Genomic DNA, 13,475 nt, shown 5'->3' with positions numbered 1-13,475 from the left:
TTCTTCCTGAATGTTTTTGCAGAGACCCTAATTTGCATTTTGAACCGAAATCAAAGATAGAGGAGGAATAAGTCTCAAGCTTTTATTCAATATATATTTACTCGCGCTCTTTATTTCCCCCCTTCCGTCTTTTTTCTGATGTAAAATTCAAAGCAGCTTGCAAATTTATTTTTATCTAGCACATTTGCTTTGCCACCACATGTAAAGTGTGTTGAAGGAGAATTCTAATGACTAAGGGCTGATGGGAATTAAATATCTGAAGTTCAAAGCGCTTTGCACATCACAGCAGCTGTCAATCAAACAGCAGCTCCAGCTCTGCGAGATGACGATAATAGGGGGAGAGAAATGAACTTGACAGTGAGAAAGAAACTAGTTAGTAATGGATGATGGACAAGAACATATGTAGTTCATGTGGCAAGGACGAATAGGGTGCATGTAGATAAGCGCAGTGCATTGTGGGTATTGTTTGAAGAATAGAAAGATGTATGCAGTATCTGCCATCAGAACACTGTCGGTTGGCAGATCATGAGAACGTGATGGCCCGAGCTGTAACAGAGATAGAGTGTGTGTGTGTGTGTGTGTGTGTGTGTGTGTGTGTGTGTGGCAGTGTGTATATAGAGGCAAAAGGGAGATGAAAGAGTGTGTGGCAGTGCAAGATCTCTGGAGACATTGCTTAGATTAGTGCAGGCAGAGACCTGAAACAGCAGCATAATGGGACGCCTACGAAATGTCATTCTATTGTGGCACATTCTGTGTAGATAAGAGTCGTGGTTGTTGATTACAAATTTAGTTGTGTTGTTCCTACACTTACTGCACTTGATCTATGCAGTCAACATCCACTAGCCATAAAAACAGAAGAGGATGCTTCCCATATCTTTTGTTGTTAATGTCACAAGCCATTCGCCCAATTAAACTCTGTTTTCTTTTTCCCTAGTGTAAATTCATCTGTATCTTGGTAAAAACAGCCAAATTAGACAGATGCCAAAATGGACTGGTAGAATGACATATCCTTATCCTTATAAAATGCATGAACAAAATTTTGCAAGATAATGGAAGCCAGACTGAATTATATACGCTTTTATTTGCAGTCAGGATAAACCACCATTATATTAACTAATTAATAATACATTTCAGTGTTTGTCAAGTCTTCTGTTTGACAATTTGATTAAAATGTATAGTCTTACCTACCTTTAATCTTGCCTTTAACCTATACCCTGAAGATTTGGAATATTAAGACATGCATATTTCTATTCTTAATTGTCAATTTTCTAAATCTTTTCTACTTTTATGTTATTTTATTTTTATATGTACACTGCCGTTTAGTTGTTTTTTTTTTTTATAAATGTTTTTGAATGTCCTTTGTGCTCACCAAGGTATTTATTTTTATCAAAAATACAGTAAAAATATGAATGCTGTGAAATATTATTATATTTAAAGGGGTGGTAAAGCATGATTTCACTTTTTAAACGTTAGTTAGTGTGTGAGCATAAACAGCATTATCAAAGTTACAACGCTCAAAGTTCAAAGCAAAGGAAGATATTTCCTTTTAAAGTAAAGGACTACAACCAACGGCTGGGACTATATGACATTCCTCCAGGGTTAGTGACATCACCAACCCTAAAATGCACATAAACCCGCCCTCGGGAACACACAGTCCATGTTGATAAGAGGAAGAGTGGTTGTAAGAGTACATTTGTGAGTCTAACATTCATCTTTTTACATGCAATAGAAAGTCACTCTGTCTGCATCTCACAACAGTTCCTATATGAACGATTTATAGAGTTACATTATAGAATATCCTAATTGAAGATAGTTAACTCCACATTAGCAACATAAATTCTAACCATTCAGAGACGTCCTGTTGTATTCTACATGTTGTCACTTCTTCTTGAGTCTCTCCATCTATGACTGACTCCATTTTAACATTAAAAGGAGAACAGTTTCAGTCATTTTAATGTCTAGGTAAGGAAATCACAGCTGCTAACACACACACACACACACACACAGAGCTCTTGAAACCCCGCCCTCTGCAGCAGCTCGTTTGTATTTAAAGGGCCAGGCACAAAACGGTGCGTTTTTGCAAACCCTCAAAAAGTGACAACTTTAACATGCTATATACAAATATATAAAATATAATATATTTTGTGCTAAAATATTTTGTGCTAAAACACACACACACACACACTGGGGAGCATCAGAGATTTAATTTGCATCTTGTGAAAATAGCATTTTATCACCCCTTTAAAATAACCATTTAAAATATATTAAATATTATGTTGAAAAGAGCCGTGCTGCTTAAAATTTCCGTGAACACCTTGATAAAAAAAATCAGGATTCTTTGATGAATAGATAGTTATAGTGAATCTTTTATAACATTATAACTGTCTTTACTGTTAATTTTGATCAATTGTAATGCATTCTTGCTGAATAAAAGTATTAATATATTGAAAAAAATAATAGTACGTTCCCCAAATGTATTAGCTGTATTTTTTGTGATTTCTGTTTATGTGATATTTATATTTTGTTTATAAATTTGTCTCTTCATGCCCTCATGCTCTTCTTGTCTAAAGTGTTGAATGAAGTGAATAAAATCTAAGGATTCTCCCATTTTCTCTCTTCCTCACCATTCTCTCCCCTCCGAATGAATCACTCCATTTTTCTCTTTCATCTTCAGCAGAAGAGCCGTGCAGCTTGTAGAAATAGATATTGATGCAGTCTTCCTCTGGGGGTTTTACCACAAAACTGTATAAGCTGTTATTAAAGCATGAGGAGCACTGCAGTTTCATTTTTCTTCATGACTGAGGTGTTGAACAAACACTCACTGATCAAGTGCTGAACTGTTTCCTTCAGTGTCACTTTCTAATTATCAAATGGCGTGTATTGATGTTTTGTCTTCTCTCTAATTTCAGATTTGACGGTAATTTTAACACCAATGTCTCCAAGACCATCAGCTGTGATCGCCTCTCTCCTACTGTCAATAGCAGAGCTTTCAACCCAGGACGAGACCTCAACTCTGGTGTGTAACACACACACACAGTGTCTAAGCTTCAAAAACCCAAAGCCAATTTTCACTTATCCAGCTGCTGCCATGGCAACCATTTGCAAAGAACAATATTGCTTTTGACGTCAAATCTTCAAAGATTTGTTGGCCTTTTGAGTGCGACGAAAATGAACAATGCTGTCGAATACGTGACCTTGCTCATTTGTGTGTGGAAATACTTTTTTTCACTCCTTTCATCTCTCTGTTTTATTCCCCCCTTTTTTACTGACCACAGCTTTGTACCTCTGTGCTCTTTTCCCCTTTATATCTGCTCTCTCACCAATCAGGAAGTGCATGTTTTTATCACTTTGTACACTGAGCCAGTGTCAATACTTCCTCTTTAACAGATAAAAATCAGTGTTTTTGCAATGGGTAAGCCCCCCAAACTTCTTATATTTGATTTAAAATACATGGATAAGAATACAATTTTTACTAATTAAAATGCTATTTATTACAACAGAATGTTTAAGACAACACACTGCACTGTCATGAAGATAGTCAATAAGTGAGTCAGTTCACTGTTATGGATTCAGCAAGTAGTGTGATTTCAACCAATAACTTGATTCCTTTTGATCAATTCTTTAAAAGAACTAGATCATAAGAGTGATTTGTTCATATATTTAATTAGGAAATATTAGGACTGCATCAAATTAAGTTTTTTTTTTTAAACTGTCCAAACAAACTAGGCCTAATTCTCTAAAAATGAGAGAAAGAGCAAACAGACTGAACTACTCGGACTACTAATTCAGTGATTGATTTAGCAAGAATTCCAACAGTTTATCAGATATTTATATCAGATATGGACTCCACTGAATTAGTGAATCATTGATTTTCAACTATCCTGATTCTCTAAATTTGAGAAAAAGGGCATTGTAGAATACAATAACAGTACAGCTCATGCTCAGGTTTAGCACTAAACATGGTCATTTTTTTCTTCTTCTTTCAGCCACCTCTACCTCTTTTTGGCCTCAAACACTCGCTCTTATACTCCAGAACAGATTATCCCAATTCATCTTTATACTGATGCTTGTTTTTGTAAGGCAGTCATCAGGAGTTCATGTTACTACCCTCCCTCCATTTGTCATTGAATACTGACCCCGCTAACCATGCAGGCAGTCATCAGTCACATCTGATCCCTGTTAGTCTAAACATTGATGAAAAGAGAAGGAGGGGGTAGAGAGAGGAAAGAGAAGAAACAATTAAGAGGGAAGAAAAACCTAGAGAATAGAGTGATAAAGCCGAGAGAGAGAGAGGAAGGTTGTGTTAGTGTGATGTGAAGTCTTTGATTTCGTTTTTAGGGTTGGTTCTTGCTTCCCAACATTCCCCATGTCAATGTCCTTTGGAAAATAAAAAGATGGAGATTTGAAGAGGAGGAAAAGGGGATACAGTTCTTTAAGAGTTCTCTTGAATGTTTCGAGGCTGTGTCATAACTGACATACTGTATTATTTAAGCATTGGTGCTAGAAAAGTACATTCTATTCGGGTCATATATATTTCTAAAGGAAATAATATGTTTTTATTCAGCAAAGATGCAATTAATTCATAAAAAATGGCAGTAAAGTTTTTTTTTTTCCATTACAAGTTTTTTTTCCATTCTATTTCAAATAAATCCTGTTCTTTTTTTTGTTAATCAAGAAGTCCTAAACAAATGTGTCATGGTTTCCATAAACATATTAAGCTGCACAACTGTTTTGAACATTTATAATGATAAAAAATGGCTTCGAATCAGCATAAGAATGATTAGTAATAGCTGCTGAAAATTCAGCTTCACCATCACAGGAACATTTTTTAATTACCATATTTTTTATCAAATAAATGAAGTGGAGGTGAGCATAAGACACTTCTTTGAATGTTAGTGTAGTCAGTATGCCAGTATTAGGATATGCTACCAGAAAATGTATTCGTTTTTTTTCCCAGTTAGCCTTCATTTGCCAAGCTAATCAGCTTAGCCTGTTAGCTTAGCATAGCGCTAACTGGTTAAGGTTTGCTAGAATGAGATATCGTTATTGATAACACTACTTTTTTGATCAGGCATTGAGGCTAAAAGTTTATGGGGGATAAGATTTTGCAGTGTACTATTGGGACACAAATTCTTGCATACTTTTATGCACCCAGACTGCTAGATACACCACAAGGTTAATCAGTGTTGCTGATGAGATACTCTTTTAGTAAAAATATGCAAATGCAAAGGTTTTTTTTTTTTTTTTATAAATAAACCAGGAAAGTGACAGCACTGTAGAGGGAGAAGAAATATAACCGTCGGTGGAGATTTAGGGGAATGAAGGGATAGAGGAAATGAAGGGGTGTCACATCATGACTGCTTCTCATCTACTCTAAACACTGGATGGGGGATTAAGCACTCTGGGGCGGCACATGTGTATGATTTTTAATGCTGTCAACATGCTGCAAAGTTCCTGTTTATACATTGGGTGCAGATTGATGGTTAATTTGTGGTTCGTGCTTTGCATCCATTTTTCTTACTCTGCAGGTTTCTACTGGAATTTAATTAACTGTTTATTTTGATCTGAATTGGGAAAGGCTGTTCCGTGTCTCTGTGGGACCTAATGCTATAGCATAGCATGTACTCTAATAAATATTCAATTCTGTTATATATGTACCATGCATTCTTTGACATGTTGAATCACTCAAACCACTTACAGATGTTTCTGCATGTTTAAGTGGAATTGATGAATCACAGTTCATTTTTTTTGACATGAGTAACCTGTCTTAGCACACATTCATCTTTATACGACTCAAATCTTTTTTTCTTTTTTTTTAACTTTGAGTTTAAAAGATCCAAGGAATCTTGCTTAAGGACATTCTGGAATACACATAAACAGATATATCTTGAACGCTTCCACTGCTTGTATTCCTTCTTTTCCTGCTTTTTCTTGTTCTTTCCCCCACTTTCCTTCACATCCCGGCTCCTGTTAAGTAAATAAACGCATGAATTGATGGCTGCAGAGTGGTGATCGCTGTGCTTCTCTAGTGTTTGGAAAGGATCAACTTGTCTGGGCTCCGGCCGTCACACAGCTGGGGTCTGTTCAACTGACACGAACTCTACAGCTGGCTCCTTAAAGTGCATACAGCATTCATGTAGATCCAAGTTGCATGGCGTATTAAATTAGTTATGGATGATTGTCTTCAGCAGTTTGTGATATGTAGCTACTAACATGTGGTAGAATGCTAATTTACACAATGATACATGACTTGACATGTAGTGTTTGAGATATTTAGTCAACAGGTTCTTATCCAAAATATTAACCCAGTATTTTTTTTTGTTTATATTACTTTTATTTTATTTCATTTCATTGTAAAACAGGCCAAAGACTGATAATTTTTCTTGTTTTCTCATTGACCGTAGTGCTTGCAGACAATCTCAAGTCCAATCCAGGGATCAAGTGGCAGTATTTCAGCTCAGAGGAGGGCATTTTCACTGTGTTTCCTGCTCATAAGTTCCACTGCAAGGGCACATATGAGCACAGGAGCAGGTACAAAGAGCTTTCTCTCTCTCTCTCTGTCTGTCTCACACAGACACACACACTCTCACACTCACACACACACACACACACAATCCTTTGATTTTCCACTCCAAACACTGATATACCCTACTACAGCAATGTATTGAAAACCTCTGTGCACTATGGTTATTTAGGGCATACTTGGAAATGTTTTTTTTTTTTTTAAATAAAATAGAAACACATTCATAAACTTCACACTTTTTGTCAGTTTTTGTTTTTGATGAGAAGTTTTTGTCAGCACAGGCTATTTAAAAAAAAAAAATTATCAAATATTTCTGTATAAATCTGCATTTTGTGTTAATAGGATTTAGTTGAATATGATATGTACAACTTTTTCCTGTCATATGTTAGTTCACTTAAGAAGCCTCTGCCAAAAATTCATAAAGGGATAGTTCGTCTTCATTTACTCACCCTCCTGTCGTTCCAAACACGTCATACTTCAAAAAGTGTGTAAAGAGATCGTAAAACTAATGCTTATGAATTGCGACATTTAGTCCAAATGTTCTGAAGAGACTTGACCCCTTTACATGATGAACAGATTTAATTTAGGTTTTTATTCACATTTAAACATTGTTCAGGGAACATAAACAGAAGCTCAACCGAACCGATCTTTGATGCGCAAGAGCGAACCTCATTGGTTTTTGCAGAAGCTCAAACATGCTGACTAACACGAGAATGAACCTCATTGGTTCTCGCGAACATGCTTGAGCTTCCGTTTACCACAACTGATGTGTGAGTTGATAAATGTTTATATGTGTACCCAAAAAGTGTAAATTCAGTCTGTTCATCATTTAGAGCGATTGTGTCTCCATAAAATTTTAACTAACCCCCTCCATTTATATGGGTCAGGTTTAAGATCTCTTAATGAACTTTTAAAGCGTCAAAGTATCAGTTGCGCAGCTGTCTATCTATTTTCAAAATTTGGGTGAACTAACCCTTTAAGTCCTCTTTTGAAAGAAAAGAAAAAGTAATTTTCTCCTTGAGAAATCCAGTCAAAAGTTTTTGTTCTTTATATTAATTTTTATATAAATATGATCAAAATAAGGATTTGTTTCTCTCCCCAACTCACGGTGTCATGGTCACCTCAGAATTTGCAGTCTTGTGTGGCAGGGGGTAAATTACATTCTAGGGAGGCCTTTTACATCTGTTTAACTTGGTTACAATAGCTCCCAGGCCCTTGACTGGAATGCAGGGTCGCCCCTAATAAACCCCACTGGAATCTGCCACCCAGTATTGTGGGCACTGTGTGCCTGTGCTGAAAGATGGGCTCATTTCTGCTGCCGTTCCCACAGCTTCTCTCATAATGCTGGAGATACGCAAGAAAATCTGCTTCTCACAGGTTTTCAACCACTTATAGGATGTATATGAGATTTAGGCAATATAGCTTTCATTGTAAATGCTGTACTTGAATTCTGACAGTTAGTGTTGTACAACACAATAGAGTGCAGGATCTCTTGCACAAACACTGTAGTGAAGAGAGCGGGAATAACGCCAGGACTTCACTTGGCTTCCTGCCGGGAAAAGTCGTTCTGCAGCGTTCTTGGTGACTGTAAATCTTTGTCTCTGTGTGTTGGCAGGCCTGTGTATGTTTCTGCCGTAAGGCCACAGTCGAAACATATTGTAGTGATCATAGACCATGGTGCCTCTGTCACTGAGACCCAACTCCAGATCGCCCGTGACGCTGCGCTAATCATCCTCAACTCCATCGATGAACATGATAAAGTAAGGAAGTGACATCATTGTCATCATCATTCACGTTCCACTGATTACATTTGTTCTTTTAGCACTCAACCTCCATTTTTCCCCCCTCAGATCTCAGTGTTGACGATAGCAGATACTGTTCGCTCCTGCTCTCTTGATCAGTGCTACAAAAGCTTCCTCTCACCTGCTACCAGTGAGACTAAGAGGAAGATGAGCACCTTCATCAGCAACATTAAAGCTTCTGAAAGCCCTACCCAGCATGCACAGGGCTTCCAGAAAGCCTTTCAGTTGTTGAGAAACACAAGCAATGTCTCCAGACAGCTGACTAGTAAGAGACCAAGTTTTTGTACAGGATCTTTTTATGCATTTTTTTAGTGTTATGTTTACCTTGCTTGCACATTCATTGAATAAATAGGAGGAAACGGGGCCAAATGGCTAAATATTTAGTAGTCTTTTAATGGTCTTAACCATTTTTATCAGAAATCACTGGCCAGGACATTTGCAATGATTGCACAAATACTAGATAAAGTAACTTAGTGTTTGCAATTTTGGCAGGAGCTTTGTCTTGTTGAAAAATAACATCTGATCATTCCTCTTTACACAACAAGGTTTCATTCGTGCAAAGCTAGCTATTCTGAAATATTCTCCTGTACTCCAAAGAATAAATGTACTTTTCACAGTGAAGTAGCTCACTAAAACCAGCAGCTAAAAAGACTCCCCTCACAATGGCAGCTCTTCCTCTATGCTTCTCTTTGGTAGAGATGCATTTATTATTATTATTTCTCACCAGATTTCTAAGACCCCGATCTGGAGCATTACCATGCAACTCGGGTTTCGTTTTGATTCATCACTCCACAAACGGCTTCCAATGTTCTGCCAAAAATTTTATTCTGTCTTTGATGTTTTTCTGAGACGGCAATTGCTTTTTAAGTAGTCCATTTGCTTAAATTGCGCTAATTTCCTGACCAAAAATGTTGTAGTTAAGACAATTAAAAGATTTTTCCATTTATAAATACTATATAATTAAGGGACATTTTAACAGAAAATATATAACTTATCACAAGCAAGTTGTCACATTGATTTTATTGGGGGGAATGTTTTAAATATTAAAAAAATTATAAAAATGTATCCAGTTTGTGATTGATTTAGATATTTTAATATTTACTGCCCAAGTCACATTTATCTAAAAGAAATAATAATAATAATAATAAACACTCACCTAAAGGATTATTAGGAACACCTGTTCAATTTTTCATTAATGCAATTATCTAATCAACCAATCACATGGCAGTTGCTTCAATGCATTTAGGGGTGTGGTCCTGGTCAAGACAATCTCCTGAACTCCAAACTGAATGTCAGAATGGGAAAGAAAGGTGATTTAAGCAATTTTGAGCGTGGCATTGTTGTTGGTGCCAGACGGGCTGGTCTGAGTATTTCACAATCTGCTCAGTTACTGGGATTTTCATGAACATACCATTTCTTGGGTTTACAAAGAATGGTATGAAAAGGGAAAAACATCCAGTATTCACCAGTCCTGTGGGATAAAATGCCTTGTGGATGCTAGAGGTCAGAGGAGAATGGGCCGACTGATTCAAGCTGATAGAAGAGCAACTTTGACTAAAATAACCACTTGTTACAACCGAAGTATGGAGCAAAGCATTTGTGAAGCCAAAACACACACAACCTTGAGGGGGATTTGCTATGACAGCAGAAGACCCCACTGGATACCACTCATCTTCACTACAAATAGGAAAAAGAGGATACAATTTGCAAGAGCTCACCAAAATTGGACAGTTGAAGACTGGAAAAATGTTTCCTGGTCTGATGAGTCTCGATTTCTGTTGAGACATTCAGATGGTAGAGTCAGAATTTGGTGTAAACAGAATGAGAATATGGATCCATCATGCCTTGTTACCACTGTGTAGGCTGGTGGTGGTGGTGTAATGGTGTGGGGGATGTTTTCTTGGCACACTTTAGGCCCCTTAGTGCCAATTGGGCATCGTTTAAATGCCACGGTCTACCTGAGCATTGTTTCTGACCATGTCCTTCCCGTTATGGCCACCATGTACCCATCCTATGATGACTTCTTCCAGCAGGATAATGCACCATGTCCCAAAGCTCGAATCATTTCAAATTGGTTTCTTGAACATGACAATAAGTTCACTGTACTAAAATGGCCCCCACAGTCACCAGATCTCAACCTAATAGAGCATCTTTGGGATGTGGTGGAACAGGAGCTTCGTGCCCTGGATATGCATCCCAGAAATCTCCATCAACTGCAAGATGCTATCCTATCAACATGAGCCAACATTTCTAAAGAATCCTTTCAATATCTTGTTGAATCAATGCCACGTAGAATTAAGGCAGTTCCGATGGCGAAAGAGGGTCAAACACAGTATTATTATGGTGTTCCTATTCATCCTTTAGGTGAGTGAGTGAGTGTGTGTGTGTATATATGAAGAGTTCATATGCCAAAGCCTCTAAATGCCATTTGAAATTTTCTTCTTTAATGATGATTTTTATCAAACTTGTATATTTAAGTTCAGTAATTTCACTTAAATAACAATTAATAGGTAATTATCATTGCCATTTAAGTGAAATCACTGAACTTAAATATACAAGCTTGATAAAAATGATCATTCTAGAAGAAAATTTCAAATGGCACTTAGAGGCTTTTGCATCTGAACTCTTCATATATATATATATATATACACAGTATATGATGTGCCTCAGAATTGATTCTGAGAACCGAGATATATTTACCGGATTAAAACATGTTATCCCAGGTCTCCTTTATTTAGGTGTGGTTGGTCTGAAGTTCTGCTTTGATGGCAGTTATTAAATTCAATATGATTGATTATTGATTTTCTTCCCCCTCACAGACACCGATATGGTGATAATCTACCTGTCATCAGGCATCACTTCCCGAGACAAATCTGAGGAAGAAAAGAGAGAAACCTTGAGTATGGTAAAAGATGAGAACCGCCACCTCAACAACTCTGTCATGATCCTCACCTACGCTCTCATTAACGGTGAGATATCGCCAAGGAGTGTGGCTTTTTTATTGGCTCTTTGTCTCGTAGCCAGCGTGGGGCTCATAGCGAACACCTGTGAGCATGTTTGTGCATTTTCAAAACATGCTCAGCTGTTTTTACCCCTTCATCTTTCTTCTGCTCTTTGTGTGTGCATTTGTGTCCACCGTAAGAAACCTCTCTCCATTATATTGCTCTCCTCAGCTGTTCCTCTCCCCGCATGTATTAGCCTTCCATTAGCATACATTACTTTGGCATCATGAAAATTAAAATCGAGATCATCGAAAAGAAGAAAGAGAAATGTGACAATACATCAAAGGGCCACTCAGTGACATGAAAGAGTGAGAAAGGCTTTTTTCATGCATTAGATGACTCAGACATATGATTCAGATTGATTAGCTTGGCAGTGCAGAAGAGGTTTATGCTACTTTGACTAGGTTTTTGTGAGGCTCTGAAGGACACACACACTGGGAATTACTTATATTTCCTTGTTTATTTGAAGTCTGGTTCGTTTATGACAAGTTTTATTATATTCACATATTAAAACCTGTCACAGTGTCAGATTAATAGACTACAGTGTTGAAATTCACGTCCAGTCCAATAACAGTTCAACAGAATTGAATGTTACTCCAAAAGTAAAGGACTGACTTCCATTTCTTCTGTTAGAGCTCCAAACCCACCATTTTGTGAATTTTTTTAGCTCTGTGGTTAAGTAATCCATGTGGGATATGAATGGCTTTCTATTCAGTCCAAATGGGCCGGAGAAGCAAAACCTATACATTATCTGTGATATCTGGACAAATTTGAATAGCAAGAGGTTGATATTAGCTTTGTTACAAAACCCAATGAGTACACAAGAGACACTTTCATTTTGAGTAAAATTTCTATTTTAATTGGAACTATTCTATCACCGTCCTCAGATGGGGTAACGGGACTCAAGGAGCTGGCCTTTTTACGAGACCTGGCCGAACAGAACTCCATGAAGTACGGCTTTCCAGATCGTTCCGCCCTGCCCGTCGTGAAGGGCAGTATGATGGTTCTGAATCAGCTCAGTAACCTGGAGACCACAGTGGGCCGCTTCTACATCAATCTCCCCAATCGAATGATCGACGTGGCCTCCTTCAGCTTGCCTTATGCAGACCAGATGGGAGACGGTAAGTTAAGATCGCGAACTTGGCATAAAGCTCATGTCTGGCACACTAACATTCCTTCTGACAGACCAAATGCACTCAGAAGACCTCCGCAGAAATGGCTCTGCAACACAAAGTTTCCATGGTAATATATACTCTAAGCTCAAACTATAAGTAAAGCCAAAAATCACAAATGCAGAATATGCTCTTATGGGACTGATAGACAGGAATGCAGTCTGATGAAATTATAGCTTGATTGGAAATGATGCATAATAAAGGTTTGCTCACTCAAAAGTGATATTTGCCTTGATTTTAGATTTAATTTTCTGCATTTTGATCAAACTTTATTAGGCTGTGATGGAAATGCACCACATAAGGAACAGTCCTAATTTTATTTTACATGTTAAAAGTAATGTTTTTATCAAAAATAGTTTGGATTTAAGACATTTTAAAATTGGTAAAATAAATGTTGTTGTCCTGGAACGTGTTAAAATGACCTTCATATAAAAAAGAAAGTAAAAAGAAAAAAAAGCTGAAATTTGTTTGTCTTTTTTTTATTTGTTTTGAAAATCAGCCTGTGACAATGTGCCCAAAGTTAAAAAATACACACCCGTATCTGCTTAAAACTTTGTTAGTTGTTACTTTTAAGTATCATTGATGTTTTGGCAATGGGGTGTACATCAGTTAATACTATTTCTTCATGAATTACTGTTTATATAGTTTGACTTCTCAGCATGTGGATAGACTGAAAGGAACTTTCTTTGTTGTTGTTTTTTTCCCATTCGTAGGTTTCATAATGACCGTCAGCCGGCCATGCTACTTTGCAAACTTGTTGTTGGGTGTAGTTGGAGTGGACGTGAATCTGGCATACATACTGGAGGATGTCACCTACTACCAGGACTCCTTGGCCTCATATACATTCCTCATAGACAATAAAGGTAGGGAGATGAAAGTGGTGATAATTGTTTTAAGTGGAGATCCATGTGGTTCCATGAGCCAAAATGCACCAATTACTGCTAATCTGTTTGCTTCGCTTCAGCTTGACTTTCTT

At 37.3% G+C, this 13,475-nt stretch overlaps 1 protein-coding gene across 2 annotated transcripts in view; it reads left to right on the top strand.

The window, feature by feature from the left end:
- The window catches only part of cachd1 (cache domain containing 1), a 78,082-nt gene that overhangs the window by 45,178 nt on the left and 19,429 nt on the right, over positions 1-13,475 (top strand). The window contains exons 4-11 of one of the 2 annotated variants that reach the window (XM_089134204.1): positions 2,910-3,016; positions 6,405-6,531; positions 8,139-8,283; positions 8,374-8,590; positions 11,145-11,294; positions 12,215-12,448; positions 12,513-12,569; positions 13,213-13,362. In XM_089134204.1, the coding sequence (XP_088990330.1) occupies positions 2,910-3,016; positions 6,405-6,531; positions 8,139-8,283; positions 8,374-8,590; positions 11,145-11,294; positions 12,215-12,448; positions 12,513-12,569; positions 13,213-13,362 (1,187 nt within the window). The remainder of the gene's footprint in view (positions 1-2,909; positions 3,017-6,404; positions 6,532-8,138; positions 8,284-8,373; positions 8,591-11,144; positions 11,295-12,214; positions 12,449-12,512; positions 12,570-13,212; positions 13,363-13,475) is intronic. The other variant, XM_039691648.2, reaches the window with a different exon arrangement.

Source organism: Pimephales promelas, chromosome 8 (assembly GCF_988280905.1).
Source record: "Pimephales promelas chromosome 8, fPimPro1.hap1.1, whole genome shotgun sequence".
Classification (NCBI taxonomy): Eukaryota; Metazoa; Chordata; class Actinopteri; order Cypriniformes; family Leuciscidae; genus Pimephales; species Pimephales promelas.
The sequence above is the reverse complement of the archived record's forward strand: the minus strand, read 5'-3'. Positions and strand labels throughout refer to the sequence as shown.